The following is a 21,241-nucleotide window of genomic DNA, read 5'->3' on the forward strand; positions in this document are numbered from 1 at the left end:
GCTTGAGATGTCCATTCCATTTCCTCCAGTACATCTTTGGCCCCCTTTGGCTTCACAATGCTTAAAAGGTCCAAAGTTCTCCTTTGGTAATGCTGAGCTTATCTTGCCTCCAAACCTATCTCCAGTCTCACAGGGCTTTAAGGTATATAAAACTGTTGAGTCATTATTATAAAAGTGAGGTCACGGACCTTGTTAGGGTAGGACCAGAGAGGATGGGCAATGTTCGCATCCATCCTATTTTGCCTCTCAATTAGTATTATGCTTCCTATTTTTTCCCCATTCTGTTCTTTTCAAATTAATTTATTTCCAGCCTTTCAAACAGATTGAAAAGTCTGAACCGTAAACTTGTATTTAAACCTGTTGTTTGGCTCAAGACAGAAATTAAGCATATTTGTACAATTCTGGGTAATCTGAGCACTCAGCCAGTCTGCTCTTCCTCATTGCAGCCTTCGGAAAATAACAAGAAATGTTGAACTGGGATTTTACGTCTGGCCTGTTTCTCTATACTCTTAATTTTCATCTATTCCCCAACCCCCTGCAGTAAGAGACAAGCTGACCGGACTGGTCAAAGCAGTTAGTCAGCTGTACCTGATCAAGCCAGCCTAAACATCAGGGCAGGGACCAGCTCCTTCCTGTGCCCCCCCCCCCAGTGATTTCTGTCTTCCGAGTGTGTTAGTTACACTTGTCCAAATTAGAATCATTTTGGTATGTTGTTCACTTATTTTAAACATTTTTATAGACCCGCTTCTACAACTGGGAGATGTCTCCATGCTTTTCTTTTTGCATTGTTTTAAACTGGTGCAATGCTTAAATGTGGCTTGGGAGAAAGGGAAGTCAATGCAATAGGAAGAAGATTCCAACCCAGAGTCCTGAGATTAAGGAATTTGTGCAACAACAACAGATGAGCCCTAACTGCGTGGTGGCCCTCTGGTGTGAAATCTGGGTTACTGGAGAGTGATCCAACCCGTCTCCAGTGAGAACAATTTCCTCCACTGTTGACAGCCAGATGGCATGTTTGATGTATGTCCAGCCTGGAGAAGGCACCTTCCTCCAGTGGCGCTAAGCCTTCCCCTCTCCCTCTGTAAAGTCCTCGACTTACAACCAGGCGGCCGGCAACAAATGGACAGCCGTGATTGGCTAAGGCGCGCCTAGCTGAAAGCAGGACTTTTTACAGTTTCCTATTTTTTGCTCTGCTTGACAGCTCCTGTATAAATAGCTGTTAAGCAGAGCATGGTGCTGAATTGTTTGTTCTCTAATTAGCTTGCTGTTTGCAATAAAAGTTTATTGTTTTATGGTTACCTCACAGAGTCCTCACTTCTGTTAACCAGTTCTCAATACTCTCCTTTCCCAGCATGCTAAGAGAGGGCGCTGCAGCAGCAACAGGGCGAGGGACAAGGAAGGCCGGAGGAAAGCCAAGGGCAGTTCCTTCCTCTTACAGAGGGGACAGGACTGCGGAGGCCGCCTACTCCGGTCGAGGCCAGGTCATCGTTCTTAAAAGAGCTCATGCTCCCACCTCGCACATCCCATCAGCATTCCTTCGGTGCTGCAGGCAGCGCGCAAGTCTGACGCAGAGGCTCCGAGGGAAGAGGCAGCACGGATATGGGAAGGGTGCCCAATTTAAGCAGCGTCCGCTCCTGTCTCCACAGTGCAAGAGGAGGTTCATGCCCTCTTGGGGAATTAATATTTCTTCTGTTGTCTAACAGGATGCTTCATTTGACTTATATTCTCGCGCTTTTCTCCTCCGCAGTTCAAGTCGTTTTCTCTATGACGAGTTGTTTCCAAAATGTATTGGAGGAGCGTCATTATTTCTATCCTTGAGCCTCTTCTGTTTAGTTTCTTGCAATGTTGTGTATGCTTTTGTCCAGTTTCAGTTTCAGGGCCTATCTAGCTGAAGTGCTAACCAATTAAAAATAAAATTTTAGAACACATCGCTGCAAGATAGGAGATAGTAAGGGAAGCATGTTAACAATGTGTACAAAAAGAGCATTATCCTTCCCCAAAGAATTATATCGTTTGTTAAGGATATATCGAAAGAGACCTGCCAGTTAAATGACAGGACAATTTCACAATAAATGAAATTGTGGTTACCTTGTTTACCTTTCTGACCAAGTTAAGTATGGCCATTCCCAAATCCTAAGTATTTCTGGGCTTTACTTGGAAAGTTCCAATTTCTGTATTATTAGTCTTTTTAAGTTCTTATAGTTAGCTTTTAAGGGAAGAGAATAGAATATTTATTGCAGTCAATGACCCGCGCATAAAACACTAGTATTTTATGAATATTGATTAATTAGTTAATGTAACAGCTGTCAGGCTGCTACATATCTTGCATATATTACAGAATTCTTCAGCTTTGAAATGAATAGTGGGGAATGGAAGGATTTATATTCCTTGTAGACAGCTGGTCATTTGCATTCTTTTCGAGACCACTTAGAGGTTTTTCTGTGTCCTCAGGGTCACCTGAGTAGTGCAAATGGATGTGTGGAGCCTTTTTGGAACTGCTGAAAGGACTGTGTTGTTATTGAGAAGTTGGAGCTGTGCTTTCTGCAGGATGTTTTCTGCCCTATGTCCCTTCACAGGTGCAGGCTGTTGGGAATGAGTCTGTGTTGTCCGCATCTCAAACTGAAGCGTAAATGTCCCAAAGGTGCTTTTTCAGGAGGCAACTGGACTTTCTTGTTTTTTTCTTTGAAGACATTTCACTTCCCATCCAAGAAATTTCTTCAGCTCTGACAGAATAATGGGGAATGGAAGGATTTATATTCCTTTCAGCCAGCTGGTCATTTCCATCCTTTTAGAGCAGGGATGACAAACTTGTGTCATCATGGTGGCGTCATGTGACATGTTGGGACTTTTTTCTTTTCTTTGCTAAACCAGGCAGGGGCAGGCTAGCATGTGACACATCTGGCCTGTGGGCCACGAGTTTGACACCCCTATTTTAGAGGGTCGTTGAAGCACTTGAAGGATTATCTGTGTCCTCAGGGTCATCTGAGTTTCTGCTGCTGGTTCCTGTAGTCTGCAATTTTTTTTATCTGGAAATCCATTCCTACTCCCACCCCATTCAAAAGGTGTTCATCCCAAATTGTATAGCTAAGATTCTCAGTCATCCAGGTTATGGTTGTCCCATGGTTGTTCCTGAGAAAGCACCTTTGGGACAACTATGACTTGGATGACTTGAAGCACAAATGGCTTCTGTAATCTTGCAATTTTTCTGGAAATCTGTTCGTACCCCCGCATCATTTGAAAGGTATGCATAGCTAAATGTCTATAGAGATTCTCAGTCATCCAGGTCATGGTGTCCCAAAGGTGCTTTTTCAAGAGGCAACTAGACTTTCCAGAATGCAAATAACCAGCTGTCTGCAAGGAATATAAATCATTCCATTCCCAACCATCCAGTCAAAGCTGAAGAAGCTTGTATGAGAAGTAAAACATCTTCAAAGAAAAACAAGAAAACCCATTTGCCTCTTAAAAAAAACACCTTTGGGATTCCATGACCTAGATGAATGGCAATCTCCACAGACTTTTAATATAAGGCAAAGTTGACGGCTTTTATTCCTCCTTCACTACATAGGCAGGACCTGAATTTTAATGGAATCCTTTGTATTGCTTTTCTAAAACAGCTGATGGAAATATATTAAATCATACTTTGATAATGGAGATCATAAAGCTGTAGTCTTTGCCTCTGGCACACCACCTGGCAATATTCCAGGAGACAAATGTCAGAGACATTGTTCCCCTTCACATACTAAAGGGCCCAATGAATTAGAGGTGCTTCAGTCAAGTGCAATTTTCATAGAATGGTGAATGTATTCTTGAGAGGCCATCATTGTGAGTTTGGTTGTCAACTTTGGTCAATGGCAGAGTCAAACTATTTGGTGTTGCATGAAATGATTTTGGGAATAGAACTAAGTCATTTGTGTGTGATTTGACTCCAACCCCAGGAAGCAGCAGCATCCACCTTTGATGAATGAACGCAGATTGTTGCCCAGAGATTGGTGGGATGGAACTGATGTTCTTCTCAGTCAGCTATGAGGGTTCTGAACATAACAAGTCACTGTGATCCTGTCTAGGAAAGTAGCACACAGAGAATGCACTTAAGCTTTTATTTGACAAGTTGTCTTGCAATGGGGCATTTCCATATGATTTAAGTAGTTGGCATGCTCATCCTCATCAGGAGAAATTCATCTCAGCTCTAACGATCAGGACACTCTTGATCAAGGATCAGCAGGACAGCTGTTACCATGAAAGACGTGGAAGGGTATAATATGAAACCTCCTTAAATAGTTACTCACTTTCAACATTATTGATGGAATCCTTGTATATCTGAAAGTAAGAACTACTCTTGTGTACCTAGTATGGCAAGTAATCTGGGTAGCAGTTCAGTACTGATAGGATCACTGTGAGAAATGAGTCAAGTGTATCAGTGACTGATTAATAACCCCCCTGGAATGTCATCTGTCAGAATTGGCATTATATTTCTCAATTAAAACTATTTTCCTGTCTGGCAGAAGAACCTGCCCATTGCCTTCTATGAATTGGGGGGGGGGAATCTTAAAAAAACCACCTTCATATGATTATGCTGCCTCCTCCCTCCCCATAATGGATTATGAGACTTTCTGTCCGTTGTGGTTAATGTTTAGTCATTTGTTGTCAGGGAATCCATCTGAAAGTTTAAATTTAAATAATCTATCAAGGATTTTAAGCTATCAATTTTTCTGTTGGTCATCAGAATTTATCATAAATAAATATCACCATTTGTGCTATGAGGAACAATTCTTTTATTATTACTATTTTTAGTCTTTCCTTTTTTTAGGTATGTTTGCTTGTCTATCCTTTCTCCCCCTTTCATTCTAGCCATTGTTTCTCCACTGCAGGATGAAAACCTCTTCTACATGTTTCCAACCAATACAGTCTTGAGCTTCCCTTTGCCAATTGGGCCCACAATACTTGCCGATGTCATCAATCCATCTTGTTTTAGGTCTCTTTTGTTGACACTTTTTATTAAGTGGGATCCATTCTATGACTGCCTTGGTTCACCTGCCATCAGTTCTTCTTGCTATGTGGCCAGTCCATTTCCATTTCAATTTTTTTACTCTCTTGATGATATTGTATACTTTCCTTTGGAGCCTGGGTATGGCTTAGCCTTTTTGTAGTCAACAAAAACCATGCACAGAGGCATGATGTTCTCATTGTGCCTTTCAATGAGTTGCTGATCTACCTGGATATGATCCATTGAGCTGCAACCACTTCTGAACTCTACCTGCTCCTTTGGCTGGCCATCATTTATATTCTTTTTGCTATTATCTTGGTGAAAACTTTGTAGATGGCTTTAAAGGCTTATTGGAGGACAATTCTTTAAATCTTTTTGGGCTCCTTTCTTGTGCATAAGAATCACTTCAGCATTTTTCCATGCACCTGGTATTTTTTTTCCTTCTCTGAGGCATCTGGAGTATAGATTGCAGGTATCGTGTGTAGACTGACCCACCTGCTTTCAGCATTTATACATTTTATCATATAAATATGTGGACAAGGACATGTTTAACCTTTTTAAAAATCTAGGAATTGAGATTGCTTATATAAAATGCACCTTGCAAGAGCCAAGGTGGCGCAGTGGTTAAATGCAGCACTGCAGGCTACTTCAGCTGACTGTAGTTCTACAGTTCGGCTGTTCAAATCTCACTGGCTCAGGGTTGACTCAGCCTTCCATCCTTCCGAGGTGGGTAAAATGAGGACCCGGATTGTTGTTGGGGGCAATATGCTGATTCTGTAAACCGCTTAGAGAGGGCTGAAAGCCCTATGAAGCAGTATATAAGTCTAATTGCTATTGCTATTGCTATGTCAATAGTAACAAAGGAGATGTAGCATGCAAATGACCTAAAAGACTGACTTAATTTGTATTTATTTCATTAGGACGCTGCATTCTGCAATTTGCATTGAAATGGCATCTTGGGGGTTTGTTGTTGCTTCTGTGGAGCATAGGTATGCTTATATCTCAATTTTTAATTGACTGAGGTAGAAATATGTACATAGAATCTAATAAAGCCTTAATTTCTTTAGAATGGGGTTAAGAGGCATAGGATTATAGTGTTAAATTTATATAGCTTAAAACTAATCAGATGCAACTGAGATAAGCACCCATGTCATCTGCAAGTGGTGGCCAAATTATTATTTTTAAATCTTAAATGGTAAAAATCTCATAAGCCTAAAATATGACAAAATCCCAGAGATGATATGACAAAAGCAAGAATTGATAATCCCACAACATTGGGGATGGCCTCTGAATTTTAGTTATCCGACAAGAAGCCTGGATTACATAACCCATAATCCAAGATTGAACGTGAAGTTAACTCATTGGTCTTCCTCAGACTGCCTGGAATTCTTTTCCCAGGCTTATTTTCAATGATTGCCCATCCTGAAAATATTATTATAGGACTCCTCTTTCAAGGTCTAAATATTCTTTCTGTGTTCTTATTGATCAAGAATATGGTGTAGTTAGATATAATGGTATGTAATGGTATAGGGATGTGATGGCTATAGGGACGCAATGGCTCAGTGGCTAAGATGCTGAGCTTGTTGATCAGAAGATTGGCAGTTCAGCGTTTCAAATGCCTAGTGCTGCGTAATGAAGTGATCTCTCATTACTTTTTCCAGCTTCTGCAACCTAGTAGTTCGAAAGCATGTAAAAAAGGCAAATAGAAAAATAGGGACCAATTTGGTGGGAAGGTAACAGTGTCCAGTGCGCCTTTGGGATTTAGTCATGCTGACCACATGACCATGGAGATGTCTTCGGACAGTGCTGGTTCTTCAGCTTACAAAAGGAAATGAGCAGTCCCTGGAGCTAGAAATGACTAGCACGCATGTGCAGGGGAACCTTTACCTTTATCTATACCTATAATACCTATGTCTCCTGCTTGAGCAGGGGGTTGGACTAGAAGACCTTCAAGAACCCTTCCAACTCTATTATTCTGTATAGGTTAATCTCCTCTGGATCCTCTGTTAAATACAAGGGAACATATCCTTTATTTGGTCACATCTAACTCCACCATTAATTACACAATTTTCATGTTTGGGTGATTTTGGCTGTTGGAAAAGTATGTAGAGCTGGTCTTGGAAAGGAGGAAGGAATTTTTGAACCATTAAGGGACAACTTTCAGAAAAGATTTTTTATTTTCATTTTGAGAAAAGGAGAGAAACTCGGATGGATATTCAAAGTTATGGTTTCCTATCCTACAACAAAGTGTAAGAGTCACCTTGTAGGAGAGATGGGTGGCATACAATTTTTTTTAAAAATAAATTTTTAAAAATTAAATATTTAAAAAATAAATAAGGAATCCTGGAATCCTTGCTGGTTCTGTTTCTTTGCCTACTTTGAAGGGCTAACAACTCTTCTGCCTAAGCAATCTGAGTTACTCGCTTGTGAGATGGACAGCATATAAATTTAATAAATACTTATTTATATAACTAGGGCCTGCAAGCCGCTATGTCATAACTAAATCCTGTGCCCATGTTCTAACATTCAATGTTCTATTTCAAATGAAAAACAGCAGTCAATACACAATAGGTTAAGATTGCTGATGGCTTTCTTGAAAGATTACTCTTTGGGGCTGAGTCAAATGCAAACTTAATAGGTCGAGGAAGACATTTCAGCAACATGCTGTACCTCTAATGCTTGATCATCCATAGAGCATGTTTTCCTAAAACCTGCTTGCTTTTCTGCAATTCCTCCTTATTCAAACCCGATTAATGGCAACTTATTATGGAAGAGGTTTCTTTATTCCCTTTTCTAAAAACGGGGATTATTATTGTAACTAAATCCCAGACCTTTGGGATGTTTGCTGTTCAGTCAGTGATATGAGTAGGAGGCCAGGACTAATAATCACGGATTAGTATTTTCTTTTAGCACTTCCATTTGAATAAAATCACATCTATGGGCCTACAAAGGCATCCTTTCTAAATGAGATCAAAATTTCCTTCTGCACTGTTTTAAAAGTGGACATTTCTCTCTCTGGATTCATTTACAATTTTACTGATAGTGATCAGTAGGTAGTTTAGCAGAATACAGATATTGTGTAGGATAGCTCTTAACTATTGTAACCTTTCTATAGACATATTTAAAATAATCTATATTAGATTTATAATTTAAATAATCAAACATGAATACTAATTGTTCAGCAGAAGCTGAGTTTTACCCCATCTTTCAATTGTAGTTGCATTCCTTTGATCACGAAAGAAAAGGTTTTTGAATGTATTTTTAGTATAATAATAATATACAATTCTAACTTATTATCATTGTGTGGGGGGGGGGAGAAACAGAACATTACCACTATCACCAAACCCGTTGGGACAAACATGTGGAGATAACACATAAAGAAGAAAACAAACATCTTCAAAACCAAAAATATTTAATGGGTTCCATGTGTTTCAGCTGCGTTTGTAAATATTCCCTCTTGTAGGCAGACTTGTTTGGTTACTTATTAGGCTTATCCTTACACATTTTTGCTGTTTTCAGAGAATCAGTACATCAGAGTTTTCCCGACTTTACATTCCTTACCGGAAACATTTTCCTCCAAGTAATCCCTTTATTACAGATTACCTTGTCAATAGCAGAACCTTACCTGTCTTCCCTGAAGATTTGAACATTGCCAGTGGTTAACTTTTTAGTGCCAGGCATTTAGTTGAGTCTCCTCATATTTTTAATATGTATTTTCTATATTGTATATATATATTTCTACCTCCCCTGGAAGTTTTATTGAAAAGTGGAATATACTTTTCGAGTAAACATACTTTAAAGTATATTGACCTTGCAACTCAGTTTAAAAATGGGTCTTTCCAGATTTTATAAATTAAGAGACTTAAATATGCTCTTTAGATGAAATCAGCCATCCATATTTATCACTATGACTTTTTTATGTTTCTAGCATGTCAGTTTTAGAACAGCTAAGCAAACTTAATTTTAATATATTTATATGTGCCATCTGATTTGAATTTATCTTATCTAGGTCTCTCTAAAAATTTTAACCAATGGGATCCTCTTTTAAATGGCGAAGGACCTAATGTCATTCCAGATACCAATGTTGACTTAACTCCAGGAGCATCTCAGTGACAATAAACATTGTCCTTAAACATTCCTGACTAAATGTTGCTTGTTTCATGATAGCTCCATTGAAACGAGTATGTTTTAGAACATTTGAACAAAGATGTTACAGGTGATTCTCATTTAACAACACTCAAACAATGACCATTCAAACTTACAACACTGCTGAATAGAAGTTACAACCGGTCCTTGAAGTTCCAGGTATCACAGTACCACCTTAGTCACATGATTGTGATCTGGGCACTTGATAACTGGCACAGCATCCCACAGTTGTGTGATCATAATTTGTGACCTTTCCTGCTGGCAAAATCAAGGGAAGAGTTGGTAGGAAGTCAGAAGTTCCAAATATATGAAATCCTCGCTTAATGACAGTAATTGGGGACAGCTGGGATGCCATTGCTTAGCAGCCTGATCATGTAATGTTGCACTTTATGACCACGATGCTTAGTAATGGAAATTCCAGTCCCAATTAATGTCACTAAGCAAGGACTGCTTGTACTGAGTTGGTTTCTGTTAAAGAACAAAGAAAGGAACCAAATGAACATCAGTTATTAAAAAAAGTTATTGGTAGAGAGATACTTCAGACAAGATATTCCTACCATTACATGGATTGTTAAAAGCTGAAAGTCTGACAGTGTTACTATTCTTGCCAATAACAATGTGTGGATTTCTAGAAGGGCTGGTGCTGTAATTCCCAGAAGTTAAACTGAGAGTGGGATGTCATGAGAAACCGGAGATAACCTCTGTTTACCTCTATATTTCCAAGTAGAAGTTGCTTCTGCAAGAGTATAGTAGTCATTATCTTCATCTACTCACCTGAAACAAATTGTCATCTGCCACTAGATACATTTGGTCCATTAAATGATGGGACTAGAAAAGTAGTTTATTTGCATATATATTTGATCCCAGTAGGCTTTTTGCCTTCCCTACAACAGGATGTTCAGTCCTCCATTTGAATTGAAATTTATTGTTTATTTAATTTATATGCCACTTATCTTGCTATCACATGATTCCTAGTGGCTTACAACATGGCTTATTATTACTTCTACGTTTAATGGCATTGTATAGGGTAAATTGAGCTGCTGTTACTATAGTTTAATGAACCAAAGGGAGATAACATCCTGCTACAGGTTAAAATATGGCTATTTACCACTCTACCACATGATGGGCCCTTGAGTTCTTTTTGCATTACTTCAGCAACCAGAAGACAAATATGGTCATTAATTAGATTTTCCAATATCTGGATCCTTCCTGTGCCATAACCAATGGAAACTAAAACCAAGTTTCTATATTTAATACTATATTTAATATATATAATTATCCATTCCCTCAGCCTCTCCATATTGCTAGTACCTCAGGTATGTAGTGCATATATATGCATATATATATATATATATATATATATATATATATATATGTATGTATGTATGTATGTATGTATGTATGTATGTATGTATGTATGTATGTATGTAGATATATGTAGATATATATATATGTAGATATAGATAGATAGATACATACATACATACATGCATACATATACACACTGCATTTTTGAATTATAAACGCACCTGATTATAAGGCATACCTATATTTAGAAGAGAAAAACAACAACAAAAAAGGTTTTGATCTCTGCGCATCTCACTTTCACTCCTTTTGGGGGGGGCTTTTTTGGTCCTTTTCCAGCCTTTTTTCTACCTATTTTTGAGACATTTTGGCATGTTTTGGGGGGGGGGGTGGCCTGTTTTGAGGGCTTTTAAAGCCCATTTTTAGGGTTTGGAGGGGCCTTTTTGAGGCTTTTTTGCCCCTTTTTGAGGTTTTTTTGCCCCATATTTTTGTTTGAAAAATGGGACAAAGAAAGCTTCAAAAACAGGCCAAAAAGCCTTAAAAAACAGGCCAAGAAAAAATGAGCCCAAGAAACAGCTGAAAAAAGCCTTAAAAATGGGCCAAAAAAAGGCTTGAAAAAGGGGCGTGCGGAGGCCAAAAATGGCCGGTGGGTGGGCGGGGCTTCGACAATATTCAGTCTATAAGACACGCATACATTTTCACCCCCTTTTGGGAGACAAAAAAGTGTGTCCTGTAGTTCGAAAAATACAATAATTCAGTTTTTCATACTACAATGTTGGATCCAGAAATATTCACCATCATTTTTGTTGGAAGCAAGCTAAAATCAAATATTGGCATGAGGTTTATTTGTGCTTACATTTAAGATCTATGCTTGTCACCAGGAATCCAAAAAAAAAACCTGGCATCCATCTAGCCCAGTACAGGGATATAGAATACCAGCTGGAGTATAGCACAGTGACTCTATTTTAATTATTACTCAGGTACATAATTTGGCAATTTTGAATTTGACTAAGTGGCTCAGTTGACCAGGAAAGCGAGATAGACAGCCTTCAAAAACAAAATGCTTCTGCAGCAGAATTGTTAACACTTGTTTTTTCATGTTTTTTCCCCTTCTACCACTTTAGGGGTTATTTTGAAAATGAAAGGAATTAATAATATAGGATTAGCCTTTCTGATCCCAGATATATGAGCTTTGATTTTGATTAGGTCATTTCTGGCTTCTTTCCACCTCCATCCCATAAAGTAACAAAATAATTTTTTTAAAAACCCTCCCAAAAACAAAAAAAGAAAACAAAACAAAAGCAGATCTGGCTTTGCAAAACAAATCATGTCAGAGGTTGATAAGTTAGTTCCCCATGTGGTTAACAGTAAGCATATCCACCATGCCATGTGAATGCAATTGCTACTTTTGGTTTCCCCCTTTTTGAAAGGTTAGAATTAAGGTAAAAGCTAGATTTGAAAATCAGTTGATCTCTTTGAGGGTGGTTCAGAAATATAAAAAATAAACTGAATAAAAATAAAGTAATTAGAGTTGTCAAGGTAAGAATTATCCTTTGGAGTGCAGTTCAAATGAAAGACTTTGAATACTTTTATTGATTGCTTAAGTGTATTTTTATTATAACAATATTTTGAACAGTATTTTAACAGAAAGGTAGAAGACAAGCAAAATTGAAAAAATATGTTTGAAGCTGGCAACCAGTTATATTGTTATTTTAATACAGCCTGTACTTCAAATCAGCTATCTTTCTGAGCTTTGGTGGTACATCACGTCTGGGTTTCAGATTCTCAGTTTTACCAGGACTAAAAGACATCTTCTATTTCTCAGTTCTACCCCAGGAACACTGTTGCTCTGTTGATTAACCATTTGGAATAAACCTTCTATGCTATCTTCTACTGAGGAGCTAAAGGGGAACTTTAAGTTATATTTCTTTAATTTTTAGCACAGGTTCCCTGAAATGATACGAGCTCTCTACTACTATATTTAAAATGGTATAAAGCATAGATAAAATTATGTTTAAAAGCATAGATCAGAATGATGAAAAAAAAATTCAATATAAGAGCAGCTTCATCACTATGATCACAAATTTTCCAAATGTAAGAGTATGAAACAACAGAATGAATAGCTCAAGTATGTTTTACTTCTTTCATTAACAAAAAGGAAATTAACAGCACACAAAACCTTTCCATATTTCCATACCATTTTGAAAGTTAATTCAAAATATGAAATAATATATAATTCTCCCCCACCCCCCAGTGTAAACTAGCCCCAACATTTAAATATTCGTAGACAATGAACAGCGCTACAATTCTAAAACCTTGTTCCTGACCCTTAACTAGGAGCATCATACAAAACAATGGCAAACATTCTTCAAGTTTATGAGGAAACAAACCTCTATAAGTTCTACTGGTTTGGATAGGACATGCCTGATAAAACTCTTGGCTTCAGTTAGAGAAAATTTGAATGTAAAATGATTTAGCATTGCTCAGTTGTACTCTCAGTGCTGTCACAACTTAAATGAGTTGGTGTACTGTCATCTGAATCGTGACTCATTTCTTCCACTATAAGAAATAAAATAGTTTATTTCAAACTAAAATAAAATTTTAAAAAACCACAACTATTTGCATGTGGATTAAATTAAAATTCTAACTAAATTTCTTCACTTTCCTGGGCCATACTAATGAAACATACAGAAGTTTTTCCTCACTTCTTGTTCAAATTCTAAAAGGATTTAATTCATGTGACTAGGTCCCATGACCTAGCAATTTTCTTCAGAAAAAAGGAAATTAATTCTCTTTAATGGAAGGTTAAGCATACAGGTAGTCCATGACTTATGAGAAATCATTTAGCAATCACAATGACCCAGGAATGGGTACTTTACAGCCCATAAAGCACTTTTTGTGCCAAGGCCTCCCTAGTCACCTGACTGCATTTCAAGCACTTGGCAACCTGTTTGCATTTATAACCAGCTGCCATTGGCACTGTTCTTAGCTAGCTTCCCACGTTGCGAGTAGAGGAAATGTTGTATTTGAGGTTCATTTCCCCAGCATACCAAGAGATCTCCCCTCTCTGCTGTTTAGTGACAGAAAAATATTCTTCAAGTTAAAGAAACAGATATCAAATGTAGTGCAAAGACCAGTGTCTGTGGAGATTCTCAGTCATATCCAGGTCATGGTTGTCGCAAAAGTACTTTTTAAAGAGGCAACTTGACTTTCTGGTTTTTCTTTGGAAGATGTTTCATTTCTCATCCAAGCTTCTTGGAGTAGAAGTGAAATGTCTTCCAAAGAAAACCCAGAAAGTTCAGTTGCCTCTTGAAAAAAGCACCTTTGGGGACTTCCGGTTTGGACGCTTTGTCTGAAGGAGCTGTTTTGTTTTTTTTAGCAGCTCCAGCCCCGAGATCACGTTAAGCTGTCTAAACAGACGATTTGACAGATGATTACCTCTCCTTCGGGCAAAGAAGGAGGGGTGAGAAGTTGAGCTCGGGAAGTGCTCCACTAACCTCCCCCAGGAGATAAATCTGGGGTGTGGAAGCTGTGAGCCTCCCTGCAACCCAGCGAACTCCGCGCCCGGGATTCATTCTGCCTTTTTGCAGAAACAAAGACACACGTCCAACCTTTGCTCAACGATTGATTTATACCTGAATCCAACACAGACAGACAAATACTGGAGAACTTCCAATTGTATGTATTAACAGACTTTAACTCCATTTAGAGCTGAAGTGGCGCAGTGGTTAGGGTGCAGTACTGCAGCCACTTCAGCTGACTGCTAGTTCTGCAGCTCGGCGGTTCAGATCTCACTGGCTCAGGGTTGACTCGGCCTTCCATCCTTCCGAGGTGGGTAAAATAAGGACCCAGATTGTGGGGGCAATATGCCAACTCTGTAAACTGCTTAGAGGGCTGAAAGCCCTATTAAGCGGTATATAAGTCTAACTGCTATTGCTATTTTCTAAAAATTCCTTCTAATAATCTACGTGGCAGAAAGACAAAGATGGCACCGAAGAGTTTTGTAGGCGGGGTTGTGCTGTGATGTTACAAACTTTCACAGAGCTCAAACTATTACAGAGCTCAAGATCATTAAAGATCATTAAATCAGCAGTGATTTATTAGCAAACTACAGAGTAATAACTGGAACAAGCAGCTTGCCTGGATTTATTAATTGGGTGCAAGATAAGATTAACTGAGGAATTGGCTTCTAAGGAAGCTAAACCACCTATCACTTCTAAGAGCGCAGGGAGATCACCTGCTCCGACAACTAAATTACAGTCATTGTTGCCCCCTCAACCCTCTCCTGCTGCTGGAGAACCTTTGACTCAAGAAATATTGCAAAAAGTATTAAATGATGCTTTAAAAGATCATGCAGCCGCGATGGAAATTAAAATACAGGAAAAGATTTCTGTTGCTTTCAAGGAGATTTCGGAAGAAGTCTTGGGATTGGTCCAGATTCGTAATCAAGAAATTAGAGAAGATATTTTAGATGCTTTTAAATGCTTATCTGGCTACGTATCAGCATTGGAGGATAAAGTGGAAGATCTTAATGATTCCAATATTAACCTGGTAACGAAAATGGATGTGGTTCAAGGCAAGGTTGATGATGCAGAAAATGAAATTACAATGTTGCAGTACAGACAGATGGAATTTGCTTTAAGAATAAGGAGCCTTAAAGAGAACAACCAAGAAAACCTGAAGGAGATTTTCTCAGAAGCCTTTGATCAACTGATGGGACGGCTAGGAGGGGAGTTTGACTGGCAAATTGACAAGATATATCGTGTTAATTCATGGCTTGCCAGACAGAAACATCTTCCAAGGGACATTGTGGTGTATTTTGCCACAAGGGACACGGGGAATTTGATATTACAAGAGTCTTATAAAACCAAGTTGCAAATTGGGGGCCAGGGGTGATAGTTCTGAAGGAAATACCATCCAAAATGTTGAGATCTAGAAAAGACTATGCCTTCTTAGTGGATGAACTCAAAAACCGTCAGTTACAGTTCAGATGGGAAGCTCCAGCCGGATTAGTGGTCAACTACCTGGGACAAAGATATCATCTTGACTCAGTATGGAAGGCTAAAGATTTTTACAGCAATATACTGAAGGCTGGACATCCCCCCCTCCAGGACCCAGAGAAAGAGAGCAAGAAGGACAGAACAGACAGCAAGATACCCAAGGATCATTGCTGGTGGACCAAGTTCGGATACCTCTGCTGGAACTAGAAGGAGTGAAGGAGCAAAGACAAACCCATGTGGTCACTAGGAGTATGGAACAAGAGTTAAAGAAGCAACAAGCTTTGCAACCAACTTACGCAATGGCTAAAGAAGCCACAGATTCTAGCTTAGAAGCGGTGGGAGGAGCCAGGCCGAAAGCCAAACTACAGGATTTCCAGATGGCTCTTAAAAAGCTTCAGGAGCTAAAGATGATAACTAAATTCTTAACTTGGAACATCAATGGCTTAAATTCACCACAGAAAAGGAAGAAAATAAACCATTATTTGAAACAATTTAAGAATGATATAATTTGCCTGCAAGAGACACATATTAGAACAACTGACCAGAAATATTTGATGAACACAAGACTTGGACAACACTTTGTAGCCTCTGCCTCAGAGAAGAAAAACAGTATGTACGTGAGAGAGGAGGCTTGAAAATGCCAAATTTAAAACTATACTATGAAGCAGTAGTTTTATCAATAATCAGTGACTGGATCAATTCAACAGATAGAATACTTAACATCGAAGGGCATGATTTGGTATACGGTTGGCATGCTTATCTGATATATGACAAGAAGGTGGATAAGAATTTTAAAAGTCATATTTTAAGGAATGCTCTATTGTGTGCCTGGAAAAAATATTAACATAAACTAAACGATAAGATACCTATGTGGGCAATTCCCAGACATCCAATAGTATAGCACAAAAACAGGATGTAACTACATATAGACAGCTTCTTACTATAGAAAGAGGTATATTACAGCTAAAACCCTTGAATGTACTAAAAGAGGAAAAGGTAATCCAAACATGATTTCAGTATGGACAGTTACAGGCCAGATGGAAAAAAGATCAGAAAATTGGTATTACGCAAAATGAGGACAATCTACTAAAACAAATTAGGGATCAAAGTCAAATGCATATAAAAAGGTTATATAATGCAGTGTTTTTCAACCTTTTTGTGCAAAGGCACACTTTTTTCATGAAAAAAATCACGAGGCACACCACCATTAGAAAATGTTAAAAAAATTAACTCTGTGCCTATATTGACTATATATAAAGTAATTTTCCCACGGCACACCTTACACTATGATTCTGAAACAGAATTAGTTAAAGACTGTATGATAAAGTGGGCACAAAATTTTGAAGAACCAATAATGCTGGATACATGGGAAAAGATAAGGGTAAGAAATGTAAAATTTACCCAAGCCCAAAATCTGAGAGACAAATTTTATAAGATGTTTTATAGATGGCATTTAGATCCTAAAAAACTGGATTGCATGTATCTGAATTTACAACCTAAATGCTGGAGATGTGTTTAGTGTCGATGCTACATATTACCATATATGGTGGACTTGTAAAAAGGTTAAAGCATTCTGGATAAAAATATGGTGGATTATGCAAAATATTTTTAAAAAGAGGATAAAGTTTATCCCTCAGTTATTCCTGTTAGGTATAACTACCGATTGTACTGTTATAGAGACTAACTTGATTTTGTACTTAATAACGGCAGCAAGACTTTTGGTGGCGCAATACTGGAAGAAGGAAGATTTGCCTACTATTCAAGAATGGACATTAAAAGTAACAAACTTAGCAGAGATGGCTAAAATATCAGCATATCTTAAGGATTACTCAGATGAGAAATATAAATTGGAGTGGAGAAGATGGATTGACTATATTCAAAATAAATACGGGACTAAGAAATTCCAGATAGTTTGTGACTGAAAAAGCGAGGAATGATATAATCTGTTTAGAGTTAGCCTAACAAAAGAGGAGTTAAAGCTCAAATGAAAGATACTAAATTTCTTTTAGTTTATTTTAGAATATGTTTGTTAAAGATTTATACCCTGTATTTGCCCTGGGAAGTCGGGGGGGGGGGAGGTTGGGTTCAGGTGGGGAGGGTGGAGGAGGGAAATATTTGTAAAAGCTTTTTTAAAATTTTCAATTAAAAAAAAAAAAAAAGAAAAAGCACCTTTAGGACAACACCAGCGGTTTCGCAATCTTTCCTTGGTGGGGTGACGTGTTAAGCCCTCTCCTTTATGATCTACTTAATGACCTCAACTGGGAGAGCTGGGATAGTGGTTGTTGAGCAAAGCAGGCACACACTGCAGGTCTTGTTGAAAGCATTCCTGGAGAATCAACCTGTGGGTTTCAGCAATGGGTGGAGGCAAGTCCAACATTGACAGAGCCTACCTATAGGCCCTCTCCTTGCTTCACGCAGCCTTTCTGCTGCAAAGTCTTGGAAGGGGTGAGCAGATTCCAACCTGAGCTGCAAAGCATGTCCTACTCCTACAGGACACTCACCACTCTAGGCTGGCAAGATGAGGGTGCCACATCTTGTCAGCTGGTCCTGTTGCATTCTCCAGTTTCTGGGCTGGTAGTGAAAGACAAGGCTCCACCAACCATGCCACCCTGCTTCTTCCCTACCCGGGCCTGTTGAATTTCTTCCACAGAGGAGGCTCTGGCACCCTGCCATGTGTATTCAGGGACTGCACCCTTACCAGCAGTGGGAGGAAGAATACAGCAAAGGTTAGCTTGGAGGGGGGTGAAAGCAGAGGGACTAGGCAAAGGTGTGTACTGTGGAGGGTAGTCAGAGGGTAGAGATGGATGAGGCAGATGGGGGGAATTGAAGCACAGGCAGTTCATGTAGAGCAGGAGAATATGCTGCATTATTTATAAATATGGGCAGGGTGCAAACAACCAAATATTGATCACATGACTGCAGGAGTGCTGCAACAGCCAGAGCTTCGAGGATTGGTCATAAGTTCCATTCATTCAGTGATATTATAATATTTCATACAAAATACATAAAAGTATATGTACTTTTATACATATACATCCTTGACTAACAACTACAATTGGGACCAGAATTTCATGGTTGTAAGTCAAGGCATCCATGTGACTAGACTAGATGTTACTATGGTTTTTACAGCAGTCATTAAGCAAATCACATATTCATAAGTCTGAATCTATTTTCCTGAATGAACTTTTTTTTTTGGCCAGAAACCAATTGCACATTGCAAGCAGTCATGAATGTGAACCAATTACCAATCACCCAAATCATTAAACAACCAGTCCTAAGTCGAGGACTACCTGTACCGAATGGTTTAGTTCTTCAAATAGCAAGAAGTTGTATCTGGAATCCACTCAGGGAGTTGAGCACCAGTAAACAGACTGCAAACTTTAATATTCCACAATTTACAACTATAATGGTAAGCAGTTATGGTCATAAGTGATGTTGTAAAGCAGGTCATCATGTGACCAACCCAAAAATGACATTTTTTGTACTAGTTGTTAAGCAAACATCACAGGGGAACCACAAACAGACATAAAAGCAGGCTGATTGCCAAATGCCAAAAATGTAGTTACATGATTGGGGAGCAGAGAGGGGCTAAGAACTTCAGAAATGAGTCATAAGTAACTTGGGGGGGTCTGTTGTAACTTCAAATGGTTGCTAAGCAACCGGTCGCAAGGTCAGGACTACCCGTATACTTCTTAAGAACTACACTTCACAATGCAAGATCAATCACACAGGTTTTTTTTGGCAAACACATTTACCATTACTGATTGGAAAACTTAATTCACCTAGAAGGAAATCGAATAAGCTTTCAGGGAACTAGAGAAGTAATAAAAAGTAATTTGGAGGATATTCAGTTAATATAGTATACCAGGAAAAATGAGACTGGTAATAAACAGAGAGCTCCCTTTTAATTCTCAGCCTTTTCTCACCCTTGCTTCTTTAAAATTAGATGCTGGTAAAAGAGCAGATTGCTTTTGCTACAGAAACTGATACCAAGGATACTATCAGTGAGCCTGGAGATTTCATATAACAACCATGAATAATAATCTTTTTTTGCCAAAGTAAACAATCTTTATCCCCCCGAGGTTTTAAAACTATAATCTCTATAGTCCTTTGGCTGGGATGGAGAACTGAAATCTAAGTATCTGTCAAAAATCCTTAGTTAATAGTTTCTTGAAATCTGTATAGCCATCCAATTTCTTGATCACTGCTGCATCATAACCATTTTAATCCACATTGTAACAGCATAAATTGGCATTTTTACAAATTATTCATAATTAAATTCCGTCAATATGCATATAGGGTTTGATATAATACTGAACCCTATCCTGAGAGTTGAAAATTCAAACATGGGAGAAGGAGAAAAAATGGAAAACTAAAGCAAGCAATGCACAACTGTTAAATTGCACATGCATAGATTCAATTACGTATTAAATAATTTCAGGTATTTTCAACTTTGATATTAAAAAAATGCCCTTGGCAGTACCAAAAAATGGCTACCATAGGACTGAGCTTGGGAACAAATAATAATAATAATAAAAAAAAAGCATTGATATTTGAGTACAAGGCTCAAATGCAAATTTTGAGTTGTCTTAGTTACTGATTTGATGTTTCTCCCTCTCCTCACTGCCACAAACTTCACAATTTGTCCTTCCAATTTCTCATAGTTGATTTACTGCTTGTCATTTGGCGATCAGCACAAAACCTCTTGAGTTTGTCAAGAAGCTTTTGTGTGCAGTAGCTATTATATAGCTAAGAAAGGGCATTTTGCAGACAATGCCCTATGGATCAGGAAAGGCATTTTCTTGTATCCAGATTGGACTTCTTTGTCTTCAAGAGAAAATAATTAATCTCCCTCAAATGGGAAGTAGTCTAATTTAGGATGAAATGACTTAAAACAGTAAGTACCTGCAATAGCCCTTAAACCACCACCAATTCCCAAGAAATTTGTGGCCCATCTATCTAGGATAGCAAAAGGAACGCTACAGAGCAGCATGTATGCTGCAAGCCACTGGCTGTCACTACTAGGAAAAAGGAGATATTTTGAAAATGAAGAATTTTAACAAATTGTATGCATATTTGAAAGGTAATTTCAAATATACATAATAGCTGGGGCACAGTTTTTGGAGGAAAACCAGATCTAATTGCAATACTATAAAGAGAGAAGTGGGGTTGAACATTTTTCTTTATGAAATTGGTAATATTTCTACTCAGCTGAGAACTGTTACAACTTAAAACATGATATAGAGTATAAACACATTTCTACTCCAATTCTGGAAAATTAGAAATGATTTACTTGTATATTTGGTTGAGTAGGAAAAATACACTTGAAAAAAATAGTGTGCTATAGATTGAATGAAGTAGTACACATGGAAAAAGGCACAGAATAGTACATAAATAAAATGTGTAGTACAAGTTCACATTCATCTTATTTCTAAACCTACCTTCCATTGCCAATGACACAGGCTGCAAGTTATCTGTTTTATTCTTGGACATTATCTAAGAGGAAAAATAAAGATAATTTCTAGTACAGTTACAAAACAGAACAATACTTAATGAATACCCTATCTTTATTGTTGGGTAGCACACTAAGATTCATTGCTTTTAAATCATGCTACTTCCTCAGTATGTAATATGTTCAAGACACTCCATATTGTATCTTCTTGTTAGGCTTCTGTTCCAGAACTGAAATATTACTTAGCATTTTTTATCAGAAAATGGCATGAGGGAGAATAATTATAAAATAAATATTTATTTAATCATTACTTTTATTTCAAGAGTATCAGGACTGGGAGGGTATGGTGGCCTA

The 21,241-nt window shown here is 38.1% G+C and overlaps 1 protein-coding gene across 2 annotated transcripts in view; it reads right to left on the reverse strand.

Moving 5' to 3' along the window:
* TDRD6 (tudor domain containing 6) overlaps positions 1-21,241 on the reverse strand; it is a 40,132-nt gene that overhangs the window by 9,196 nt on the left and 9,695 nt on the right. Inside the window, exons 4-5 of one of the 2 annotated variants that reach the window (XM_087716737.1) lie at positions 20,877-20,931; positions 12,036-12,994 (exon numbers count right to left, since the gene is read on the reverse strand). In XM_087716737.1, coding sequence (XP_087572863.1) covers positions 12,909-12,994; positions 20,877-20,931 — 141 coding nt within the window. In that variant the 3' untranslated portion in view covers positions 12,036-12,908. Of the gene's footprint in view, positions 1-12,035; positions 12,995-20,876; positions 20,932-21,241 lie in introns of those variants that run through there. The other variant, XM_087716736.1, reaches the window with a different exon arrangement.

This window comes from Thamnophis sirtalis, unplaced genomic scaffold (genome assembly GCF_051295495.1).
Source record: "Thamnophis sirtalis isolate CommonGarterSnake01/CBP01778 unplaced genomic scaffold, rThaSir2_p1.2 scaffold_5, whole genome shotgun sequence".
NCBI classification, from domain to species: Eukaryota; Metazoa; Chordata; class Lepidosauria; order Squamata; family Natricidae; genus Thamnophis; species Thamnophis sirtalis.